This window comes from Canis aureus, chromosome 15 (assembly GCF_053574225.1).
Source record: "Canis aureus isolate CA01 chromosome 15, VMU_Caureus_v.1.0, whole genome shotgun sequence".
Classification (NCBI taxonomy): domain Eukaryota; kingdom Metazoa; phylum Chordata; class Mammalia; order Carnivora; family Canidae; genus Canis; species Canis aureus.
The window spans coordinates 5,046,284-5,073,295 of NC_135625.1; the positions used below are offsets into that span (position 1 = coordinate 5,046,284).

General features: G+C 40.3%; 1 protein-coding gene across 7 annotated transcripts in view; it reads left to right on the forward strand.

Annotated features, from left to right (window-relative positions):
- AGPAT5 (1-acylglycerol-3-phosphate O-acyltransferase 5) overlaps nt 1-27,012 on the forward strand; it is a 57,793-nt gene that overhangs the window by 24,120 nt on the left and 6,661 nt on the right. For 2 of the 7 annotated variants that reach the window (XM_077848547.1, XM_077848548.1), the window contains 2 exons: nt 9,085-9,175; nt 22,470-22,631. In XM_077848547.1, coding sequence (XP_077704673.1) covers nt 9,085-9,175; nt 22,470-22,631 — 253 coding nt within the window. The other 5 variants (XR_013352572.1, XM_077848549.1, XM_077848546.1 and 2 more) reach the window with 5 other exon arrangements.

Here is a 27,012-nt window from a genome sequence, read left to right on the forward strand (position 1 = left end):
TGACGTTAGGAAATTGCGTTCTGTTTGGGGACCTGGAGTAGAATGTAGGGAGATAAACAGTGCTCCTTTATCCCGTTACTACTTTTTACCCTTGAGAACAAAGTGTACTCTTTGGAAGGGTCTGTTTACTGAACAATTTGGTATCTTTGGGCAGAAGGGGGGGCTCTGTTTGCAGATCTCCACAAGACAGAATAGTTTGGCAATATATATATTTACTGTCTTTTCAAAAAATTGTTTAAAATTTCAGCATTGACTTACATTAAAGAGTCCATCCCTCTTCTGCCCTCTAGCTCTCAGTCACCCAGGCAGGGTAGCTGCCATGAGGTTTCTTGGGGATTCTGGAGATATTGTATATGCCAAACAGATGCATACAGGGCCCTCTCTATGTGGATTTTAGTGTTCTCTATGCAGTTTCCCCTTGCTTCTCTATGTTATGTCTCTTTCTCCAGTGTCCTCTGGTGCTTGTTCCTGAAGTCCTGTTAGTTTGGTGGGGAGGAGGAGTCGGGAGGGTAAAGAGGGCAGAGAGGTTGGGTGGTTTGTTGTTCTAAATCTCAGGGAGGGTCTTGGGGTGGAGCCTTCTCTGATCCTTCCTTGCTCTCAGCTTCCAGTCTGTGCCTAGAGGTGTTCCTGCCCTATCCTCTGTAGGGAGTTTTAACCTTCTGTTCATTTCCCCCAGCTGCATTGGATTTTCATCAACCTGAGAGTTTAAGAATGTTGTTCCATAGGAGAGACAGAGGGGAAGGATCTGTGCTGGGCTTTGTGCCTTCCCAGCACTGGCTTCTGTACTCCCCCAAGCCTGCATCGTCGTCATCATCATCAGGATGAGTTTGCAGGACATTCCTCTGACTCGGGTTTTTCTTCTCTTTCTCTCTTTTTTTTTCTTTTTTCTTTTTGGTTTGCGTATGTGGGGTGTGTGTGCATGTGTGGTATGTGTACATGCACACACAAAGAGTGGTCCCTGGAGTAGAGCTTGTGAATTGTGGTAAATGATCCTGTTTCTATAGCCCCAGGGGTTCTTCTGTTGAATGAGCCCACACTCAGCCTTTTTCAATTTGTTAAAATTTTACGTAAATCTTTTTATTGCCATCTGTTGGCATGTGTCCCAAGTGAATGTAAATGAGTGCACGAATCTCCTCTCTCCTAAATTGCCTTTCTTCCCTTAGATGTTCAAGCAAGTTGGTTACCTTGCGGCCTCAACTCTGAAGGGTTCAGTTTGCAGATTCTCCACTTGTTTTTCTTGGGTTGGGAGCGATACTCTTGTAATATTCTTTGTCCTAAATGGAAGCCTCCTCCTGTTTGTATGTTAATGTGTTGTAAAATTCAGAATAATTTTATATTTACAAAAATGTTGCATGAATAGTATAGAGTTTCCCATTTATTCTTCACCTAGTTTTAATGTTAACGTTTAATGTTAATGTCTTTCCTAACCATGGTACATTGGTCAAAACTAAGAAAGAAACATTGGTGTCATACTAGTTAATTGAACTCTACAAACTATTCATATCTACTGATGTCCTTTTTTTGGTTTCAAGATGCAATCCACTGTACCACAAATTCATTTAATGCCTATGTTTATTGTATTTCTCATGGTATGCTGTACTGTGTGGTTATTGTCAGGTCTCTTATTTTTCTTTTAATCTTCAAGCTTTGTTTCTTCAAATATTGAATGCATCATTTAAAAGATGCATTGAGTAAATATGTGTTTAGTGATCTCAGTATGTGAAGGCCTGTTTGTTTTTTTTTTTTTCCAGTTCTTGCTCATGGTACTTTCTTTCCTTATATACTTGGTTATCTTTATTTGCTGCTGATTCTATTTGGAAAATTATCTGTAGAAATCAACTCAAAGCATAGAAAGTACCTTCCTCCACACAATATTTGCATTTGTTTTAGCTGGGCCCCTAAAGGCTTCTCCAGGGTGAGCCCACCCAAGCCGAATTCTAAGTGTGAGGTTCACTGGACCAAGGTTACAAGTCCTTGTGAGACCACTTGGCTTCTGGTTTACTTTTGCCCTAAGAGTATAGTCTCTGGGGTTCCCTTCACTTCTTTCCACTCTTAATAGAAGGTCTTGGGGCTCTTTTATGTTTTTATCTTTTCAGCTCTTTGATACTTATAAGGTTATGACGTTATATCCAGCTTTTAAAGTTTTTAGTGGGAAGGCTTGTTCAAATAACCTGGTCTCTTACTTGGGCTACCAGAGAACCTCTCTGTTTTTCAAGGACCGGAGTCTAGCTTTTTGGTGTTTATGCAAGAATGCTGAATTATAGATTGGCAGTGCCATAAGTGGTTGTCACTTTGAGGCCAGATCAGATCTGGGTTTAAATTTCACATCTGCCATTTAAACTTTATTACTTTGCCCAAGTCACTTGACTTTTCTAAGCTTGTTTTCTTTATATGTTAAATCTGTTAATAATTATTTCATTTGATAGCTAGGATTAAATAGTATGTTTGAAAAGTCTGCTTATTATAGTTGTTTCTTATTGCTGCTGTAACAGATTACCACAAACTCACTGACCATAAAAGCACAGGCAGCAGAAGCAAAAATAAATAAGTAGGACTATACCAAATTAAAAAATTTCTGCACAGCAAAGGAAATAATCAACAAAATGAAAACCTGCAGAACAGGAGAAAATATTTGCAAACCACATATCCGATGCTAATTTTCAAAATTAACAGGCAGCCCACCAGCAAAAAACCAAATAACCCAATTTAAGCAATGGGCAAAGGAGTCAAATAGACATACTTCCAAAGAAGACCTACAAATAAATGGCTGATAAGTATATGAAAAGGCGCTCAACCTCATTCGTCATCAAAGAAATGCTGGGCAGAACTGTAATGAGGTTAACACTTCATACCTGTTAGAATGACTGTTCTCGAATAGTTTTCAAGTTAAGGATTGGTTAAGAATTTAGAGAAAAGAGCACCTTTAGTCGGTGTTGGCGGGAATATAAATTGGTATGGCCATTACCAAAAACAGAATGGAGTTTCCTCAAAAGATAAAAAAAAAATAGAAATATGTCCAGCAATACCACTTCTGGGTATATGTCCAAAGGAAATAGGATTATTTCCTGTACTCATGTTCACTCCAGAATTGCTCACAATAGCCAGGTATGGAAATAACCTTAAATGTCCATCAATGAATGAGTGAATTTAAAAAATGTAGTATGTATACACAATGAAATATTTTTCAGTGTCAAAAAAAGAAGGAAGTCCTGTTATTTATGTCAACATGGATGAACCTCGAGGGCATCACACTAACAAACAGACACAGAACGACAAACACCACGTGGTCTCACTTGCATGTGGAATTTTAAAAAGTTGAATTCCTAGAACTGGGGAGTAGAACAGTGGTTTACCAGGGCCTTAGTGGTGGAGGCAGTGGGAATATGTCGGCAAAGGGTACCAACGTTCGGTCCTAAGAGGAGTAAGTTCTGAGGACAGAAGGGACAGCACGGTGACTGTAGTTCATAATACTGTATTGCATACTGAAATTTGTTAAAAGAGTAGATTTTAAATGTTCTTACCACGCGCAAAAAGCAGGACAACTATGTGAGGTGATGGATAGGTTCATAATGATAATGGTGGCAATCATTTCACAATGTCTATGACTATTAAGACACCACATTGTATACCTCCAATGTGTACAATTTTTGTCAAAGATACCCTTAAAAAGCTAGGAGAAGTGGCAATGTACATTTATTACTTTAGCCATTCTGGAGATGAGCAGTGCAGGTGGGTCTCACTGGACTAACATTGTGGTGTCTCTGGGGCTGAAGTCCCTTCTAGAGACTTGAAGGGAGAATACATTTTCTAGCCTTTCTTAGATTGTAGAGGTTGCCTGCATTCCTTGGCTTGTGGCTGCTTTCTGTCCTCAAAGCCAGCAATGGCTGGTTTGGGCTTTATTTTATTTTATTTTATTTTATTTTATTTTATTTTATTTTATTTTATTTTATTTTTTTATTTTTTTTGCACCCATCGTCTGGTCCTGACTCTTCTGCCTCCTCTTTCCTCTTGAGGACCCTGGTGTTTACCTTGGCCCACCTGGACTTCTGGGCTGATCTCCTCAACCTGCAGTCCAGTGCTCGCGATCTTCAATCCCCCTTGCCGTGTTCAGTAATGTAGCCACAGACTCCGAGGAGTAGGTTGCAGACCTCTTGGGCAGGGGCATTACTCTCCCTGCCACATTCACGGATGTGTTTGTGTGACTTCGTAATTGTCTTCTGGTCATTCATGTAGCATTTCCATACTTAAATAATAAGCTCTTTGAGGAAAGAGATTCTTACTTTGTATCCCACCACTTTTTTGCATTTTTTCCCCTCTGTAAATGTATGATGGAATTTTTAATGAGTTGAATGTTTCTGATTGTAATTGTAGAAAAACCCTTTTGAGCAGTTGTGATTTGCTAGACTGGATTAATTTGAGGGGAAGAAAGCAGAGATGAACTATCTTGTTTATATTCTGTGCATCTAAATATGAAATGGCTTTTAAAAGAGAAAGTGGTAATTAAAAGATGTCTAGCTAATCAAAGTTTATTAAGTTCTGAGATATTATTTCCATATAAATGTGCCTGCTTTGAAACTCTTTAGTGAACTACACAGAATCGTTAAAAACCAGAGGGGAAGGAAACAATACAAAGTGCCTGCCGCACGGCGCTGGATGATTTCACATCCTTTAATGCTCACAGCTACCCCGAGTCTTCATTTGGGAATGAAACTGAGACTCAATTAAAAGTAAATCAACTTATCCAAAGCATGGAGAAAAGGCTGTTTCTAACGGAAAGTCATCCGTTCCATAACTGGTTGCAATATGAATATATTTTAAAGTCTTAAATAGCTCTTTTCTTTTTGAATAGAATCTTAATATGAAATCGCTTGCCGATTTCCACTCGAGGCTGAAGTATCTGTGCTTTAAATGGTACACCACATCTTGAGTATAGATCTTCTATGCAAAGTCAGCCCTCATCAAAGAATGCAGAAGCTGGTTTCTTCCAAATGAAAATTTAGCAGAATAAAAGATTTCTATGAATAGGAGCAATAATCTTGTACGTAATTTGGTTTGCTTGTGACTCTTTGCCAGTTATTTCCTGTCATCCTGTACTGGAGCAGGGATTTTCCTTAATTGAGAAGTGGGTCCAGAGATGACACACTGCCCTGGAGTAATTCTTGCTCTGACGCTCCATTTCTAGTCCTTTCCCTCCTCTGTCGCTGCCTTCTCCATTTCCATGGGAACTAAAGAAGATAGCTGCCTTTTTTCGGTCAGCAGTGTGAAAGCAATGGTGGGGAAGTTATCAGGTGCGAACAGCTGAAGGAGGAAAAAAGTTTTACTTTGAAATCTTGACTCTCCATCTGTGCTCTCTCTCGGCTCAGCTCACATTTGAGAGAGAACTAGGAGAACTGCTTTGGTCCCATAGCCTGCCGAGGCCGAGGCCGTTGTTCTTGAGAACGCAGCATGCAGAACCGATTCTGGGGAAGGCGAGTCACAGCTGCTCATGTCATGTTGTTGTTCTTTGCCCCGGATGCGTCATCTCACATTTCCAAAGCAGATCTGTTTTAATTTTAATAACAGCAAACTGCACTATAATTTTGTGCCATATTAATTAGACTACATAAATTATCACCTTTTATCGTTATAGTATCTCTGTGAGGTATAGGTACCACTGTCATTTCATTTTGTCAACAAGAAGCTTCAGGCACCGAGAGGGTAAGAAGTTTATCCTGGTTATCAGGGCCTGTAAGTGGAGTCTGGAAGTATTCATGCTGTTCTGTGCTCTTTCTCTAGTTACAGTCCTTGTATATATGATTTCCTGTAGAAAATAACCTGCTTTGAAGATGAATGGCCAGTTGGGGGCTATTAAAATACAACTCCTAAGAATATTCCTGTTTGAGTCTTTCTTTGCATCTGTGACTGGCCTTTTCATATCAGAACACAGTCTTAAAGAACACAAGTTCTAAGAATTTTGCCTAAGTCCAGTTAATTGATTTTTCTCTCATAAAACTTCTACTTTTTCTGTCCTATTTTAGCAGGCTTCAAAGTCAGATACTGAGATTTTCTTTTTTTGCTTTCCCGGAAGTTTTAAATTTTTGGTTTGCATTTAGGTCTGCGGCCCATTTCAATTTAACTTTTGTATATGGTGTGAGGTCAGGGTTTGTGTTTGTGTATCTAAATATGGACATTTATCACCACTTACTGAGAAAGTTATCTTTTCCCCATTGTTTCAGATAAATTGATTGCATATATATGGGTCTGTTTCTGAACCATTTATTCTGTTCCACTGATCTACATGGATATCTCCATGCCTGTACTCACACTATCTTGATTACTCTTGCTTTATTATGATAAGGTTTGAAATCTGGTGTAGTTAAATCTTCTGAATTTGTTGTCTTTCAAAGTCACTTGGCTGTTTTAGGTCCTTTGCATTTCCCATATAAATTCTAAAACCAGCTTGTCAATTTCTGCATAAAAGCTTACAGGTTTTCTTTATTTGGATTGCATTGAATCTATAGAAATCTATAGAATCTATAGAATATATGAATCTGGAAAGAACTGCTGTTACAACAGTATTGAATCTTTGGATTCCCAAACACAGTCTTTACTTAGGACTTCTTTAATGTCTCTCAGCAGCGTTTTATGGTTTTTATAAATGTGTTAGTTTACACATCTTTTGCAAAAGGTCTCCGCATTTGCTGAAATACATTCTTAATTTCATATTTTTTGATGCTATTGTAGATGGCAATATTTTTTTAGACTTTATATTATGATTGTTGTTAGCATCTAACATGCAGTATATTGACTTTTTTTTGTTCTGTAACCTTGCTAGACTTATTACCTAGTAACATTAAAAAATAGTAATATTTCTTAGATTTTTTACATGGACAGTCATGTCATTTGTGTATAAATACAATTGTACTTCTTTCTTTTAATATGAATGCCTTTTGTTCCTTTGTCCTGCCTAAGTGCCCTGGCTAGAACCTCTAGTACAACCTTGAACTGGTGGGAGTGGTGTCCCTCCTTTGTTCCCCATATGTTGGTGAAAACACTCATTCTTTTACCAGTTTTTGAATCTTAGACCCATTATCTACTCCAGTTACTCTTTTGTTATTCTCCTTTGTAACGTTGTGGTCTTTTTCTTCACAATCATATAAGTATAATTGCATTTGTAAAATTTGCTTATTTTTATTTTATTTTTTTTGTAAAATTTGTTTAATGTACTTTTTCTCACTTATCTCTAAAGACCATATCTAGTTCATTATCCTAGTTCCTGGCACATAAACGTATATAAGAAATACTTCTTAAATGAACCCTGAAGAGGGATCCCTGGGTGGCGCAGCGGTTTGGCGCCTGCCTTTGGCCCAGGGCACGATCCTGGAGACCCGGGATGGAATCCCACATCGGGATCCTGGTGCATGGAGCCTGCTTCTCCCTCTGCCTATGTCTCTGCCCCTCTCTCTCTCTCTCTCTCTCTGTGTGACTATCATAAATAAAAATAAAATAAAAAAAAAAAAGAACCCTGAAGGAACATTCATTCTTGCTTTCTTATTGACCATCAGTGGTTTTTCTTTTTAATTAAATATGTAAGAGATGGGAAAATAATACCACATGAATTATTAATAACCAATCAAATTATGTATCATTTTATTTTTGAATCCTTGTACTAAACAGAAGCCAAAAATCATCAGTAATTGCTATCATGGTTTCAAATAAAACTTCACTGATTTAAAGATTTTATTTTTTTTTTAATTTTTATTTTTTTAAGTAATCTCTATACCCATTGTTGGGCTGTAACCCCACAACAAGGAGTCCCATGCTCTATTGACTGGGCCAGCTAGGTGCCCCATAAGCTGATTTGCAATATATTCGCATGATAATGAATTTGTGGGTTTTGGAACTAATTCCATTTTTTTTCCAATTGTATCCATTTTTCCACATTTCCATGGCAGCTCTGATGAATCTTATCAAATATTAGGATACATAGAAATCTGTTAATTTCTGAGATAGGCAAAGACAATTTATTTGGATGAATAAAAAACATATATTTTCAGGGAAGTTGAAAATGCAGAATTGTAGAGCCACAATTAATACAAGTTTTTCAGATGAAAGTTTGGAAGAGGTTAATCACAATTTTGTCTAATGAAAAATATGAACTGTCATATAGGTTTATTACGTAGGAGTTTTTAAATCATAGATCATTTAGATAAGGGGATTTTTCTGTACCAGATGTATAGATAGCATTACCTGGGATCAGACAAGGTTGGATAAAATGAACATAATTTTCTTTCCTGCTATCTTCCTCTCCCTTTGTTTCCTGCATTCTGTTTGCATTTGATAAGATTTGATATGAATGCCTTAGTTGTGTATTTTGGCTATCAAGGAACCATGCTGGCGCAGTTTGGGTAACTCAGTTCTAAAGTTTCTCATTATTATAGTTTTGCTATTTCTGTCTTTATTTTCCCAAGAAGATTAAAGTAAAAACTTAGGCTAATTGATTACGTAGTAAACATCTAGCTTTCTCCTTTATTTATAAGTGCATTATTTCAGTTTATGAAGCTGCTTATAAATTGAATTATGTAAAATGCACTAAATGAGCTGTGTAAAATAAGAATATGGGAATCTTTGAAATACGTATACTTACTGTAATCTATATTGTGGAAATGTAGACATTGTTTTGAGTGAAATATGCTTTTATTATTGAAACTTAACAGACTGATGTCTAAAATTTGCACCTTTTTAAAGGTGTCATTTTTCAGAATCTTAGGGGAAAAAAGCTCTTTAATTAATTGAGGCTTTATATAAGTTAGCATTTCATGGGTAAATTTTTAATTAATGAATATTAGTGTATAATTAGAAACATTAGAATTGTAACAATTGACCTAGTGAGTGCATGAGACTGCATTTTAAATATAATTGATGTAAAGATTTAATTGCATTTTGGCTGCTCCACTTGAAATGAAGGTCCTACATAAAATGAACGTACATTTTTCCCACCTTAGGAAATAGTCTCTTCGCATTAATAGGGTTGGCACTGGTAAGTTCACAAGAACAACAAAAAAAGCTCACACAAAACAAACCAAGTTTCTCTATGTTTCACAGATGTATCTTGTGATTTTTCCAGAGGGAACAAGGTATAATCCAGAACTAACAAAAGTCATTTCAGCTAGTCAAACATTTGCTGCTCAAGAAGGTAAGTAAAAATTTGACTGTATTTGAAAAAATAGTTTTTAAAGATAAATACCTTTTTGGTTTTTGTTCTTGGAGAGGATATTTATGTTTGACAACAATGGAATGAATAAATGTATTCATTTCCTCAGTTTATGTATTCTCTCTTGGAAAGTTTCTTCATTAATTCATATGCATATTATATACATCTGAGAGATTAAGTTCAAATGCTTGCTAAAATCCATATTCCAGTCCCATGGATTTAGTTAAAATTGGCTGGGTACCTGACTTTGTAGATGGAGCCTTTTTCTACATTGTGGGTTTTGTGTGATGGAAAGAGTTTCCGTTCTGTGGGCTGACAGGCCTGGGTGGAATCCAAATTCTGACATCTCTTAGCTGTGTGGGTGCGAGTTGCCTCACGAACTGAGCTTGTTTCCTCATCTCTGAAGACATGTGTACCTCCTAGGCATACCTATACCTAGCTCTGTGTAAGAAATACATTAGAAGTGTGTGAAGTTGCTTTTGGAGAATGTGACACAAAGTTGGCTTACTTGTACTTGGAAGTTAACAAAAGTCCCCAATGACAGGAATGTTCCTTTGTCCATATTTTAGGAAGTCGGATAACTAATACACCTATAAGCTATTCAGTTTCACCAATTTGGGATAGAAACAGAAAACAGTGGCTGTGCTGCGTTCTCAAAGTTGCCCTGAATATTAACTATGAATTAGTATACCATCTCCGTACATTGATCACCAGGCGCTTACTGAACAAATGCCTTGTTGATGACTTCACACCAGGGTCTGTGCAGTGCTGTCTAGGAGAACTTGCTGCAGCAATAGTAGTGTTCTGTACCTGCTCTGACCAGCGTCGTAGCTCCTGCGCACACGTGCTGGTACATCAGGGGAAATAAGTCTTTAATTTTGTTAACTTTAATTCACTGTGACAAAATTCTCGATACTTTCCTTAGTGAAATTCTTTCCCTAGACCTCCCCCACCCCTGGTGATTCCAGGTCAGGCTCCTTTCTAACCTCCTCTGCTGCTTCATTCTGTCCTGTTTCATATGTATGTTGTTTCTGTTGTCTGACTTCACTCTTTCATTTCATGTTCATGTTTTTCCTTGTAGCCTCTATCCAGATCCATAGGTTTAGCTACCATTTATTTGATTGCTGATGACTCACAAAAAGCTTTCTCCCACCCATATCTGTCTGACTCTAGACCTGTAGGTGTAGCTGCCCAGGAGAGACCTTCATTTGCCTGGCCCAAAGACCAGGGATGCTCAAGATCTCTCATCCTCAGGGAAACACAAATCAAAACCACAATGAGAGATCACCTCACATCTGTCAGAATAGCTAAAATCAACAACACGTGAAACAGCAGGTGTTGGTGAGGGTGTGGAGAAAGGGAACTGTTGGTGGGAATGCAACATACTGTTGGTGGGAATGCAACCTGGTACAGCCACTCTGGAAAACCTCGGTATGGAGGTTCTTCAAGAAGTTAAAAATAGAGCTACCCTATGATCCAGCAATTGCACTACTGGAAATTTACCCAAAGAATATAGAAATACTAATTAAAAAGGATGCATGCACCCCAATGTTCATAGCAGCATTATCAACAATAGTCAAGTTATGAAAAGAGCCCAGGTGTCCATCGGATCTCACTCGTATGTGGAATTTAAGAAACAAGCAAAGGAAAAAAGAGAAAGGTAAACCAAGAAACAGACTATTAACTCTAGAGAATACACTGATGGTTATGAGAAAGGAGATGGAGAAATCGGGAAAAGAGGCGATGGGGATTAAGGAGAGCACTTGTGATGAGCACCAGATGTACGGAAGTGTTGGATTACTATATCGTACACTTGAGACTGATGTAACACCGTATGTTAACCAACTGAAATTAAAATAAAAACTTGAAAAAGATATCAAGCGAAAACAAAAAATTTAAAAAATTCTACAACAGAACCCATGATCTTTTTTTTTAAGGGTTTTATGTCCAAAAGTGTTTAGTGAATGTTGATTTCCTTCCCTTCGGGAGGTACAGTTCACATTTATGTATTAGTCTCAGGTCCAATTATTAAGAGGTCTGATTTTGTTCATTAAGCTGTTTTCTGATTTTATATATTTTAGAAAGAAAACAGTGATCAAAAATTATTAAATAAAATTTGGGATTTTTTGTGGGGTAAATCCTTAGGGTTCCAGATAATTATGTCTCTCTGAAATGATTCCTTCTCTAAAGATTCTATATAGCCGAGCTCTGACTTTACTCTGAAGCTTAAAATAGCTTATAATTAGTTACGGGATTTTTTGTGTGTGTGTGGGATTCTCAATAAATGTGAGTGTAGACCTTAAAGTGTATGTATTTTCAGCTACTCTTTGGTGTCATCTCTTATAGCACTTTAATTCTGTTTAGGAATTACAGTTTTATTTATTTTTTTAAAAGATTCTATTTATTTACTCATGAGAGACACATAGAGAGGCAGAGACACAGGCAGAGGGAGAAGCAGGCTCCATGCAGGGAGCCTGACATGGGACTCGATCCTGGGTCTCCAGGATCACACCCTGGCCTGAAGGCAGGTGCTAAACTGCTGACCCACACGGGCTGCCCAGAAATTACAGTTTTAGATTAGATAAGGTGAAAGGGAAATAGTAAACATACGGGGATTTTTTCTTTTTTTTTTTTTTTTTTGCTACTTTTCATGTGTACTGTAAAATCTGAGGCATTTTATTGTCATTAAATAATCAATTATATCTTGAAACACGTGTGTTTTTTTAATTGACCAGAGAGCTGGCCTTGGGAAAGGTTTACTAAAATGCTTTAGATCCTCGGAGTCTGCTGATTTTATTTTTAAAATAATACAATATTCTGGGCAGCCCCGGTGGCGCAGCGGTTTAGCGCTGCCTGCAGCCCAGGGCGTGATCCTGGAGATCCTGGATCAAGTCCCATGTCGGGCTCTCTGCATGGAGCCTGCTTCTCCCTCTGCCTGTGTCTCTGCCTCTCATTCTCTCTTTGTGTCTCTATGAATAAATAAATAAAATCTTTAAAAAATAATAATAATACAATATTCTACCTTTAAATATTAACAAATGTTTGTCAGATATCTAATATGTAAAACGTTCCACTAAGGTGGGAGAAGCAACTCTAATGTTTCATAGGAATTTGTAATTTAATAGGAGAAATGAAACAGGATTGTATTTATCGTCTATTGATGCCAAACCCTAGTGGCTTAAAAAAAAGAGTTAACTACCTGACAGTTTCTGTGGGCCAGGAGTCCTGGTGTGGGTTAGCCAGGAGCTTCTTGCTGGTGCCTGTCACAGGCTGCAGTCATTTCAGGGCTCCCCTGGGCAGGGTCTGTTAGAAGCTCACTCACACTGCTCTTGGCTGGAATCTGTTTCTTGCCACGTGGGCCTCTGCATAGGGCTAGCTCCCCAGGACATGACAGCGGAGATCTGCTGAGCAGAGATGGGGTGGAGAGACAGCATGGGAGAGGTAGTGGAACAGTGAGCACCTGGAGTAGTGTGGAGCAAGGCAGAAGTCACAGTCTTCTTGTGACCTAACTGTAGAAGTGACCTCATCGTGATTAATAGTAGGTTAATGATAGTAAGAGTAGAGGAGTCCAACTGATTGAGGTTCCGATTCTGCTTCACAGTAATGATCCAGTTTCCAAAAACTTTAGGATACTATTTTTCTTTTTCAAGATATTTATTTATTTATTTATTTATTTATTTATTTATTTTTAAGGATTCTATTTATTTATTCATGAGAGACACAGAGAAGCAGAGACATAGGCAGAGGGAGAAGCAGGTTCAATGCAGGAAGCCCATTGTGGGACTCCATCCCAGGACTCCAGGATCATGCCCTGAGCCAAAGGCAGATGCTCAACTGCTGAGCCACCCAGGCATCCCAAGATTTTTATTTATTTGGGAGAGAGAGATAGCGACCGAGATAGTGAGAGAGAGCACAAGTTGGGGGAGAGGGAGAAGCCGACTCCCTGCTGAGCCGGCAGCCCAATGTGGGACTTGATCCCGGGACCCTGAGATCAGGACCTGAGCTAAAGGCAGATGCTAAACCCACTGAGCCACCCAGGTGCCTCTTTAATTCTATTATAATGTCTGATGGGTTAATTCCTCAATTTTAAATATATTAAGCAAGACAGAATTAGCCGTGGACATTTTATTATATCTTGTTGCTGGACAAATCACTAGTTACTTGTTAATTTATAATAAATTCGCATTACAGAATGAGTATTGTCCCAGATTATTGTGTTTATGTGAAGAGTAATGTAGAATTACTGTGTGTTTTAGAATTTAAGGACTTCTGACTTCTTCTGTAAACTTTACCTTTGTGTGTGTTCCTATTTAAATATTGCCATACTTTTGGGGCTCAGCTGGTTGAGCGTCCGACTCTTGGTTTCGGCTCGGCTCAGGTCATGATCCCAGGGTTGTGGGATAGAGCCTGCTGTCAGGCTCTATGCTCAGCGCTAGTCTGCTGGAGATTCTCTCCCTCTTTCCCACTCTCCACTCAATCTCTGTCTCTCCCTCTCTCTCTCTCTCCCTCTCTCAAATAAATAAATCTTTAAAAAAAATACATACTTTTTTTCAATTGGGTAAAACAAACATTTATATGCAAATAAATGTTTTACTATGTGATGCTTACTCAGAGTTGTAATTTCAGTCCAAGTTCTAGGGCCTGGGTTAATCACCTTGGGCTGCCGTACCCAGACACCGCTCTGGGGCCTTAAACAAGAGACCTTTATTTTCTCACAGTTCTGAAGCCCGGATCAGGTGCCAGCAGTGTTGGTTTCTGGTGAAACCTCTCTTCCTGACTCTCAGAGGGCCACCTTCTTGCTGTGTCCTCACATGGCCTTTTCTCTGTATGCTCGCAGAGACAGGTCTCTAATATCTGTTTCTCTTTTTATAAGGATGCCGGTCCTATTGGATGAGGGCCCCATGCTCAGGACCTCATGTAACCTAATTACTTTCTCCAGATACAGTCACATAGGGGTTAGGGCGTCAACGTGAGTTGGGGGGGATGGGCAAGACTCACTTCAGTCCATAACAGGCTCTTCAATTATCTTTCTGTATGTAATTATATTTAATACCAGTATTTCTTAACTCATCGTTTTTAAAACCGTTTAAGATGAGTATTTACCTTGTATTATCCAGTCTCACTGAGATGACTGTTTAATATAGTTTCTAAAAGTTAGTTTTAAAAATCCACACTAATTTTGTAATGCTAGATCAAGTATTTTTAAGTAATTCTTAAAGTAGCTTAAAAAATGATATATTCTCTAGCTTTTTAATCTGTTGATACTCGACTCACCTATAATTGATCATTTATTGTTCTGTCATTTTTCCGTGAGTTGTAGATCTTAAAGTCACCAAAAGGGGAAAAAAATGAATGATTTGTCTTAACAGGTATATAAGTTTTAGTTGCCAACTGTTCTTTCTTTAAATTCTATAACTGGAAAAATTATTGTTTTCTACTAGAACTGTATTTTCTTGTGACTCTAAAGGTGATTATTTTCTACCATATACAAAAGAAATTGATTTGTGAGCTATGTATCTAGAAGAAGTATTTCCTGTTTTCTTTCCTCTTAGGTCACAACTAATTGAGATAACTTGAAAATAAAAATGAAAGAACTTGTTTCTCCATCTGTTAAGCTAATTTTTCATCAAGAAAATTGAAACTTAATAGCACTTGTTAGTTTGTGGTATTTAAAACATTAATATTGCTCCTAAACTACCTTCCTTTGCATCTGACCTAAAAAATAAGTACAAACACCAAAATCGAGCTTTTTAATTTAGATTTTTAAAATTTGGTATGTGCTCATGTATTTAAATAATTATACCTTATACTCTTCAGTTTTCTGCTGGCAGTGGTATTGGCTGGCTTAAAAAGTAACAGTGATGGGAATGGGTGTGTCTGCTGTCTTAACTCTAAACATTTTAACATTCTGGTTATTGCTATTTCCTAGAAGTGTTTTACTTCAAAAACATTAACACATTAACAAAAACATTAACCACAAACTGTCCATTCAGTATTAGGGTTGTTATTTAAGGTAATGTCTGTGTTATAGTATAATGAATTCTTAATATTGTTCACTTCAAAGGTTGTCATTGTAATGCTTTCTAAATTTCCTTCTCACTTCACACTGAATGTTAGTTATCTCTTTAAAGAAGACTTATTTATATTTCTAAATCAATTAGTCAAGATTTTGTTTTTAGTTACAATCTCTCCAAGACAAAAATTAACATTTTGAGAGGTCTTGAAATATGGGTAGAGTCTTCAAGAAACTATTGCATGTTAAGTAAGCAAGGTATATATTGAAAGCTGCTCCATTTTGTAATAGCAAATTACGGAAAAGAGAATTTTATTTTTAGAAAGGCTAACATGGAGCTTGTCATTTAAAAAAATAAATGGTGAGAGGCGTCTGGATGGCTCAGTGGGTTAAGCATCTGCCTTGGGCTCAGGTTATGATCTAAGGATCCTGGGATGGAGCCCCCCCCCTCCCCACATCAGGGTCCCTGCTCAGCGGGGAGGCTGCTTCTCCCTCTCCCTCTGCCCACCCCACCCCTGCTCATGGGTGCATGTTCTCTCTCTCTCTCTCTCTCTCTCTCTCAAATAAAAATATAATCAGTAGTGATACAGTAAGAAAAGCTGCAACAGAATATGTAAATATAACAGTATTATATAATATATAAATATAAATAAAATGGTATCATTGGTAAAATTCTCTAATTGTGTTTCTAAAATGTTTGTTTTGTTAAGTGACCAATTAGATGATTTTAATTTAAATCCAACAAACTGAGGAATGACCTCTTCTCTTCTGACCTCCTTTGGCAGTTCCTTTCTTTGTCAGTTTTTTAGCTATTCGTGCAGTTTTGTTAGTCATCTGTTAATCTTTGCAGTGATTTGTGGGGTGTAGATGCTGCCTGTTGCTAGGAAGGTGCAAACTAAATCTCACGGGCCTTGATTACATTGGAGTGAAAGATCACAGATTGTTCAGGATATAAAAACAGAAAAGAATCACATTGGAAGACCCCACTCAAAACCACAATGGGACTGGTATTCCCCGGTCCAGAATTTTTTTATTCGTGTATGCCAGGCATTTTCGAAACAGAGTTGGGATGAATAAAGGGAGTGAGGAAGCTTTCAAATTATATTTGTATTTGTAGTGATGCTCAAGAAACTGGTTGGTTGACTTTGCATACCGACCTCTCCATCGGTGTCTGGATTAGCACTGTACTGCATTCTCTTCCTTTGGCCAACTCTTCTCCCCTGTTTCAGTAGCATGGTTCCAGCTGGCGCCGACGTCAGGTCACAGCCTTAGAGATGACAATGGGGAGCAGTGGGGGGTAGATGCTCTTGGGAGAATCTAGGCACCACCGTAATGCTCATGGAGGGCTTTGGACATAGCAAATGTCCAGAGACTTGGAGGGTTTGGTTTTACCTCTTGGAGGCCATTTCCATCCCATTTACTTACATTTTTTTACCAAAATAATAATACCCGTTATTCCTCCAGCCTTTTCACTCCTTCACCAGCCCATTTGTGAAATCTTGATCAGCTCAAGCTACGGTCTAAGTTCTAAGTTGGTGGTTCTTAAAGTGAGTGGTGCCTGAACCAGCAGTGTCAGCATTGTCCTGGAAATTGCTTGAAATACAGATTCTCAGGAGCCACCCAGACCTACTACATCAGACAGGGCTCTGCTGTCTTCCACGTGATTCTGATGCATCATAAAGTTTTAGAATCACTTTTAAATAAGATTAGTCATTTGCTCAGCAGGTTCGTTGGGTCAGTTTTTTGGGTTTTCTAAAACATGCGGATCTAATATTTATTGGTAAGCCTTCATTTTATATTTAGGTTTCACTAAAAGCTAGGGCAATTTGGTAGCAGTTATATGCCACTGTAGGAGACTTAGACGGTACCGGGAGGCTCTCCATGTGGGCCCTGTAAACAGCCAGGCACCGCTGCTGGAATAGCTGACGCCCCCTCACGTATGCAAAGTGTTTTCTTTCTGATTAAGTTTCCTTAGAGTCGCTTTAGATATACTGCTTTTCAGTGATTACTAAGGAATTAGGAATCAAATATAAATCTTCTAGAACTTATCAAAGTGAGCCCCATGGTGTTTTTGTTTTTGTTTAACTATAGCAGCTACCAAGATGACATATTTAGACTTGGTAACCCTAAATTTAGGGATATATCCAAATACCTCAAATTTTCATATTAAGCAAGCAAAAAGATCCTTGTAATTTTAAAACTGTTTAGGATTTGGGACACCTGGGTGGCTCAGTGGTTGAGTGTCTGCCTTCAGCCCAGGGCATGATCCTGGAGTCTCACATTGGGCTCCCTGCCTGGAGCCTGCTTCTTTCTCTGCCTCTGTCTCTGCCTCTCTCTGTCTCATGAATAAATAAATAAAGTCTTTAAAAAAAAAAAAAAACTCTCTAGGATTTATGGGTAAAATTTAGCTTTTATCCTATAAATAACACTGGCTATTGTGTAGGTTTTAAAAAAAAAAAGTTATGAGAGACACACACACACAGAGAGAGAGAGAGAGAGAGAGGCAGAGACACAGGCAGAGGAAGAAGCAGGCTCCAGGCAGGGAGCCCTGTGTGGAACTTGATCCTAGGACCCCAGGATCACACCCTGGGCAGAAGGCAGGAGCTAAACTGCTGAGCCACCCGGGCGTCCCTATTGTGTAGGTGTAATTGACCTTTTAAAACATAGTAATTTTTTTTTCCTTTGTAGACTTAATAAAAATTATAATTATACCTGCAATGCCATATTAACAAACTTAAGTGGCAAATGCAAGCTAATAGAATTTGCAATATATGGTGGATTAATAACAGTATAAAAAGAGTGCTTGCTAGTTAAGAAAATATAGAAACTAGAAAAACGGGGAAAGTGCACGAATAGGAAATTTAAGAGATAAGAATGGTCCATACACATGAACAAGCGTTCTTCCTTCCTGCAGCTCAACCTGGCAGACATTAAAAAAGAAAGTTACTGGCCAGTGTTGACCCAGACTTGCTGGAACACTGTCCCTTCAGCTAGGAGCTGAGGTGGCTGCTGAGGCACATCCACTCCAGATGTGTTCTTTCACAGTTCAGGAGGCTGGAAGTCTGACCTGGGTCTCACCGGGCTAGAGTCAAAGTGAGCGGAGGCCTGCAGGCCTTTCTGGAGGCTTGCTTTGCAGCTGTGCATTCACAGTCTCGAAATTGTCCTAGGTCCTGCAAATTATGTTGACGGTTCTGCTCCTGCCTCTTCCTCGCTCTTCCTTCCCGAAGCCTGTTTATTGGCTCAGCTTGAACTTCCCTTTCCTTGGCCCTTCCTTAGCTTTCCAGGTGTTGAGTAGCCCTCGTCTGCCCGGCCCTGCAGCCCCCGCTCCTGCATGTGTGTTAGCCTTGCTGGTTCTCAGCCCTGTGTCACCTGCTTTACCTCCTCCCTTCTTTGCCAGTTGGGGACGTTTAGCAGTTCTAGTTTCCCTTTTGGACTAGCTCTTCTTGTTTTCAGATTTTTTTCTCCTCACATCCCAGGGTGTCTTTGCTTGAAGTTTTGTTTTCCTGATAAGATTGCATCATACAATCATGTGTATCCTTGGTTTCAAGAGTTTCATGTTATCGCTCTAATAACTTATTTTGCGTACCTCACCCCCACGCTCTTGTCTGCTGGGTGTCCCCCGGCTTGCCGACACAGTCTGATTGTCACATAAACCAACCGTGTGTGTGCTTGCTTGTGTCCACAGGCAGCCCACCTGTGGCGATGCCGAAGGAGAAGTTTGGGCCCCTTTTATCTTCCCATTTGACTCCTTCCACTCCCCAGAAGTTTATTCCCCTTCCATCTTCCCACCTTCCTCGTTTACCTAGTCCTTTCCAACTTGCCAAACAATCATCGTTTTTGTCACACCTCGTATCTATTCATGGACATGCAGCGTTGACATTATTCAGGACGGCCTTGTCCCCCTCCGTCTTCTCATCTCAGCCACAGCCAGTACCTCCGCTGCCGTGTGTCTATTCAGATGATCCATTTGTCTCTGGATGGTTCTTGCCGTTTTACAGACCGTATTTCTCAGTGCTTCTAGAGTGTTCGTTCCAGCTCCAACCTCAGAGTGCCCAGTTTGAACTCCTCTGTTCTTCTGTCCCTGCCTCTGCTCTGTCGCTGCTGCTGCTGGACGCGGGTGCCTCGAGGCGAGCGAGCGCACACATCCCCGCAGCTCTTCCCCCGGCCCTTCCCGTGGCGCACGGCACGCCCTGCACGGGTCTTCTGGGGCAGAGGCTGCTTGTGTTTCGCTCCTCCTTTTTTACCACATTCGGTCAGTTGCTGAATCGTTGTGCATTTGGCTTTTATAACCTCACCTGGCGACATTTTCTCTCTTCAGGTTGCACGACTTGACTGCCTCTGACCTGCTGCCCCAAGGCATTTCAGAACCCTAAATGTTCTTCTCAGCACCTAGATTCTGTCTCTGCTTTGGTCTAAAATCCGCGGAGGAGTCCCAGAGGCCAGGTGGGCCCAGCGCCTGTGGACGTGCAGCTCTTCTCCCGGGACGCCAGCCTGCCCTTCAGCGCTCCTCCTCGCGGGCTCCGAACCCCTGCTCCGCGCACCTCACGGGCCCCCGCTCCTCCCCGTCCCCGGGTCGTCTCGGCCCCACTTCCTACGCTGCGTCCCTCCCTCTTGGCCTCTCTCCAGGCTCTTCTTTTTCCTGAGGCTTTCACCAATCAGAGACAAGTGATTGAAAAAAATCTTGAGGAGACTTAATGAAGCCCCGCGTTCCTCTCGTGTGGGGCTCTGGGTCTTTGTGCAAATCCCCGGAGGCAGAGTCAGGTGTCAGGACAGTGGGCTCCAGCTCCAGCTCCAGCAGTTGATCGTGAGCACCCGTTTCCTGGCACGCGCTCTCGGTTGAAATTCTACTTGGTCTCCGTATGTTCATTAGAAGTTGGTTTTATGATAATGTCCCGGGGCTTGGGGATAGGGAGCACCCTCTCATGGTTTAGAGTTGAAGACCCCTCCGTCAGAGATGGTAGGTTATTCCCCACGTGGACTGGAGGAGTTCGTGGGCTCAGACTAGGAGCACGAAGTGATTTCCAACCCAAGAAGGGCCGGCCTCTGTCTGCCGCGACAGTGAGGGTGTCCTGTGTGCCTCTGAGCCTTAGGAGGTCAGTGGACCTCGTGTTAGTAACCACACAAGAAAGGATGGGCTGTTGCTGTTTTCTCACCTCACTCCACCCCCTCCCTGAGCTTCCGTTCCTACCATTCCTCGGAAAATACTGACCCAGGTAACACGTGACCTTTGTTTGGCCAGGTGGTCACTTCTCGGTTCTGGGTCTTTCCTTGTCTCTCATTCAGCATATTTGACCAGTTCCTTCTTGAGATGTTTTCTTCTCAGGGGGCCTCTGTGTCACTCGGTCTCCTTGTTTTTCTCCCTCCTCCTTGGCTGTTTTGTTTCAAGAGTTGGAAGATAAAAGCTGAAATACGCAGGATGTGGATTGGATCTAGAAAACATGTTTAGAGGAGTCAGGCTCCTGGTGCATTCCTCAGTGAGATTTTTTTTCTTAGCTTTTCTTATGTATTAGTGACGGGCATTTCTTATTCATCTGTCACAAAGCTGATTTATTCAGGCTTTCGTTATTTTTTTTAACTAGTATTTTTCTGTCTTCCTATCTTAACTTGGTGGATTCTGGTAATTTGTTCTCACTGAATACCGCAGGGTGAATCTGTGGAACTTTGGACTTCATAAAATTGGATGAACTCCAGTAGCAAAGAAGGAAGTATTAACTAATTTAATCGACAAGTGGATGTTTCCCAGCCTGGTATACTATTCAGCATTTTGTTATAAGTTTGTGAATAAATTAAGCTGCCTCTGCCCTAGGGACTTCAGTCAGATATGTGGTTGTGGGAATCTTTTCCTTTCCCACACCGCTTCACATTTTAAAAATTCTTCTGCAGGAAGATCTGAACATACTATAGCTGTTCTTCCTGATGCAGCTAACTTTCCCTGGAGAGAGGCAGGAGAAAATCCAAATCAAGTTTAGGCCAGTCTGTTCTCATGTCACTTCAGAAAGCTACTCTAGTCTGTTAAATTGTCAGTAAATATTCTATTCAAGAGAAAGGGAGACAGTGGGAAATAGGAAGGGGGTGGGAAAGACAAATTCTTAACACTAGTGGAGCACTCGGATACGATTGATTATCCTATATAAAGTGCAGTGTTTTCTCAGTTACAGAAACTTTGAAAAGTATATACAGTATATGTGTGTATGTATCTGTCTCAAATATACCGAAGAGAATTGAAGTCCTATGTTCATATGGAAACTTGTTTGGCATTCCCATACGGTTTATGTGCATGTTCGTAGCAGCATTATTTATAGTAGCCACCTGTTGGAAACAACCCAAATGATCAATAGATAAACAAATGTGGTATATCCATACAGTGGAGTATTATTCATCTCCAAAAAGTAACGAGGCACTGATAACATACCTCAGCATGGATGAGCCTCAAAAACACTATGCCGAGTGAAAGAAGCCAGACACAAAAGCCCCCAATGGTGTTTGATTCCCTTTATGTGAAATATCTGTAACACGCAAATCCAGGGAAGGAGAATGTCCTGTGTCTGCAGAAGGTCCAGAGTGTTTTTTGGAGAGATGAAAATGGCCTGGAATTTGATAGTGGTGATGGCCGCACAGCTTTATGAATATACTAAAAACCACTGAATTGCACAATTTGAAATGATGAATTTTATGGTGTGTAAATTATTTCTCGGTTTAATTTATTTTTTTTTTAAATAAGCAGTATTGTAGGTATCAAGCCCGGTGTTCCACATTATATAGACCACATCAGCTCTTACTTCAGGTTCTCTACACAGCGGGGGTCATTTAGGTGCTCCTGCAGCCCAACCTCCCTGTTTAAATAGAAATAAAATTAAATCGTGGATTAGGAGTCAAAACTTACACATCGTTCTCCTGAATCTGAAGTGGCGAAGGGCAGGATGCCATTTATTCTGTTGCCAGAGATGAGGATTGTAATACCCGCCCTTGTCAGGGTTTACCAAACTGAAGGGTTTCTCATAGGTCATAGCTTCCTGAGGGCCTGGGTTCTGAGTTTTCCCCAGCATCTCGTATCTATAGATGTTTAATAAATAAATGAATGTTGATTCAAATAGATCAAGTCATAAGAGTGTTTTCTAAACCTCAAGTCTTGTATGTAGGAGATTATGGCTTTTAATATATTCTTGTCTATTCCTGGGAATTTAAAAACAATTTGGGTATTATATTCTGATGAAGAGTTTTGTAACTAATTTATGGTCACACTGAATCCACTTCCTTTTTTAGGCTTTGCAGTATTAAAACATGTGCTGACACCAAGAATAAAGGCAACTCATGTTGCTTTTGATTCTATGAAGAATTATTTAGATGCAATTTATGATGTGACAGTGGCTTTTGAAGGGACTGTTGATGATAAGGGGCAGCGGAAAGAAGCGCCATCCATGGCTGGTGAGTGTAAATTTTGAATTATGTCATTTATTTGTGAATGTGTAATTATTCTCTTTAATGGGTGAGTGTACTTCATAACATTTACTTGATATACTTTCTAAGTATATATTTGATCTATTTTTCAGGTAGTTTTTACTGATTCATACCAGTTTGAATATCAGGAGTCCTGCTAAGTTTGGTATTTCCTGGTTGCTGTCTTTAGGCCTTTGGACTTGCCCATTGTCATTAATTTAGCTTCTTTCTACCCATAAGAATGGAAGGCTATGCAAATCAAAGGGAGGGAATGAGGAAGAGAGTGCTCACCTCTGCAGTGGTCAGCATTCATCTTTTATGTACTTTTACATGATACTTACAAAATTTAGTACCTTTGTCAAGAAGAAACAGGTAAATGTGACTCTTTTTTTCAAATCTGTGCTAGGGTTTTTGGTTTTTTGTTTGTTTTTTTTAAGTAGGCTTCATGCCTAGTGTGGAGGGGCCTGAATCCACAACCCTGAAATCTGAGACCTGAGCTGAGATCCAGAGTCACAGGCTTAACTGACTGAACCACTCGGGCTCCCCCAACCTGTGCTGGGCTTTAAAGACCTTTTAGCTATTGTCTATGTGTATGTCAGATATAACAAGAAAAAATAGAATTTTAAGTGAGCAGAGTATTCTAGTTAAACATAAAGATACGCTCGGCTGGTAGAGGAATTTAAATTTAGGATTAGGGAGACAAGGAAGTGCCCAGTAGAGCTGTGATCGAGAGAGGGAACAGGGTTTTTCGTGCCACATTGGTGGCTGTGGAAGGTCGAAACACCAGGTCTATCAGAGTGTTTCGGTCAGTAGGTCCTCCGATGATGTTCAGACTTGTCTAGAAGACACAGAGAGTAGCTGCCCGGAGCAGGAGGTCAGGGGAGAGGACAGGGATGAAGCACTGATGGGGGTGAGTGGGGGCCAGATGGGGTGAACAGTGGTCACAGTGGCTGGAAATACAAATCTGAAGTAGTGAGACTGATTGCTCTCACACTTGCCTTTAACACAGAGCAGTTGTCACGTAGGAAGCTGAAGACTTTTTTCACTTTAAATGGAATTTTTTGGAATATATTATACATCAAACAGTTTAAAAACCACACTATATAAAGCATACCGTGAAATGGCTTGCTTTCCACCAAGTCCCCATCCACCTGGGTCCACCTTCCCCAGCCCAGAGGTAACCACTTTTCTTAATTTTTTTGTGTATCATATGTTCAAAATTAAGTCTACATTCTCACCCTGTAGTCCCTCCCTTCTTATAAAAAAGGCAACGTGTTAATAGTTTTCTTTTATTCAACCATCCAAGGAGTCAGTGACCTATTTTTACATTTGAAAACTGACATGCTTTTACTTGTTCAACAATATTATCACTAGTTTATCATTGTTTAAAAAATGAGATTTATTGAACATGTTTTTATTGTTCATGAGAAACATATTCCCATAATAACCTTTGCAAAATGCTTTCATTATGCCACCGTCCCGGTCGTAAGAGCTCCTGGCTTGGGCAGTGCTCACAGGCCAAGTCCCACCTCTTTAGCCTGCCCTCCGAGGACTTTGTATCCTAGCTGTCCGCTCTCTTTCACTCCCTCGCCTTCTGGAATGAAGGCTGTGTGCAGGCCAGGCCTCCTTTCCAAGTGAAACCCCTTCCCTTTGTTGCCCTCCGCCCAGCATTCCTCTCCCCTAGCTCAGTTGCTTTCTCTTGCTTTAGCTCTCCCATGGCATTACGTGCTTATGCCACAAGGCTAGCACGCAGCATATGGTGATTCTTTACCTCCCCCAACGGGGTGAGAAGCCTTGAGGAAGAAAACCAGTTTAGAGTTGCATTGTCTAGATTCCAACCCAGCACCCCCTCCCACTGCTCTGCTTCCTCTACTGCATACACATTAGCTGACAGTGGCTTTGTGTTTTCCTTACAAATTGTCTCTTTTTGAGGAGGTTAGCTTTTCTAATTATCACACCCAGAAGCCATGTGGAAAATAAATCTTGTCATTTCAGTCAATTAAGGGTGAATATTTCCACGAGGAAAAATACACCATTGTAAAATCAGAAGACTGAAGACAAAGTGGGAAAATACTTGCAACTTAGATCACAGGAAAGAAAGCCGGACTCCCTTGATGTATAAAATGCTTCTACAAATTGATAAGAAGATGATCAATAACTGCATAATAGTTCACATAAAAAAGTGCTCAATCTCATTCATAATAAGAAAAATGCAAATTAAAATTTATAGCAAGATAACATGTTTTATTATCACGTTGGCAAAAATCCCAGTATCAGGTTTGAAGACAGACCCTGTGGGTGAACTTCAAGTAGAAGAGTCACGTCTGTACTTTGCTGTTAGAGATGTAGGACAGTGCAGCCTCTGTAGAAGTTGCCCTGGCGCGTGTGCCCGCTTTGCAAGTGCTCGTGCATTTCCACTGCTGAGAAATTACTCCACCAATGTACCTGTGCACATGAGAGGTGACATCTGGTTTTCCGTGTTCCGTGTTGATTTTAATTGTGAGTTTGAGACCCGTAGCTTGAAAGTCCTTGCTCCCGTTACCTTGTAAATCGATTGATAGTCTGCCCTACATTAATCTAGTGTAGATTAAGATCCACTTTAAATTTATGATGTAAGTTGCATTAGGTATAAAATTCCGTACCTTAGAACATGGTAAGTACTTGGTGGGTGAGTATAATTAGTATTGAATATTATCTCCATACATAGTGGACTGTCATTTAAGATTCGTATTTGACACCCCAATTAAAAACATTATTTCCATAGTTGGCTAAGTCCCGTGGTTGCTCGATTGTGCGTTTATATGCCCCAGGCCAGCCTTTCTCAGCGCAGGGTAGAAGTATTATAGTTCCATCGGAGTCACCTGGGATGACTGTTGAGCGTGCAGGGCCTCAGCTCCACTCTAGACTGCTAAGGTGGACGGGCTGCAGGTGAGGGCAGAAGCTGCAGTGTCCGTGAACTCTTGTGCTCACGAGTCTTCCAGTTTGGGCCTTAACGAGGCGTCCTGTTAGAGAGGCAGCAGTAGTGCCGCTTGTGCTTCTCACTTCGTGGTGCCTTTCCTTGTAAGGGGAGTATTGACCAGAGCCCACTGGGCATGCCTAGTGGTTCCTCTGGTCTTGTCATCAGGTCTTTGTCCTCCTTGGACCATGTCCATTGGGCAGAGGAGAGAGAGGCCAGTCTGATGATCATTGGCTTATTTAAAATCCATTTCTCTAGTGGGTGGTATGCGCAATACATTGTGAAGCTAAGGTTCTGTTAAATCAGTTAATAGGGTGCTGGGTAGCTTTTTTCTGTTACTATTTTCTTATATGAAACTCAGACTTATTAGAGGGGGAAATTACAGGTAATCCCAAAGAAGGAATGAAATGCTACAGGCTCACCCGTCCAGATGCAGTTAACAAATGAGATATTTTCCTCAAAATCTTCCTTTTTATAATGTCTCCATGTTGCAGTATGTTTGTGCCTTTGGATATTTTTTTTTGATGAGGTCATTTGTATAGTTTTCTTTATATCTTGCTTTTAATTGCTTAGTAGGGTGTTCATAAACATCCTTACACATCAGTATATACACTTTTATAATGTTTAAAAAATGCCACATCATGCCCCTTGATGTGACTTTACAACAGTTTACCCAGCTTTCTACTCTAGGATTTGGGTCATCTTTTTGCCCTAGAGGAAGAGAGGGCAGGGGTTGTCAGCCAGCCAGCCAGCAGGGTGGGGGCCAGGTGAGGTCCCGGCGTGTGCAGGTTGTCCCAGGTCAGCACGTGGACGTCCTCTGCTCCACTCTCTGAGCCCGGCTTTTCTCTCCCGTCTCCCCAGGCACAGAGCAAATGCAGCTCATTTTCTCCAGAGACTAGTCCTTGTGACATATGGGAGTACCTGGAAGACTCCTATTACCCTAGCATGTCAGTATACTCTGGGGCTCTACTAGGAAAGTTCTGAGGAGGAAAACAGTATACCTTAATTAGAACACTTTTACCATATATTTCTAAATATTATGGGAAAATTTTTTGCTCACACAATATGAAATAACCTTCAACTAAAATAGTTTTTACAAGTATAGATACATGAGTTTTATTAAATATTGAAGAAAACACTTATGTCACTTCTTTTTTTTTTTTTTAATTTTTTTATTTATGATAGTTACAGAGAGAGAGAGAGAGAGAGAGAGGCAGAGACACAGGCAGAGGGAGAAGCAGGCTCCATGCACCGGGAGCCCGATGTGGGATTCGATCCCGGGTCTCCAGGATCGTGCCCTGGGCCAAAGGCAGGCACTAAACCGCTGCACCACCCAGGGATCCCCACTTATGTCACTTCTTTCATGTCTCCTGAAAGTCATGTAGTGTTTATCTGATGATTGTCATGGTTTAC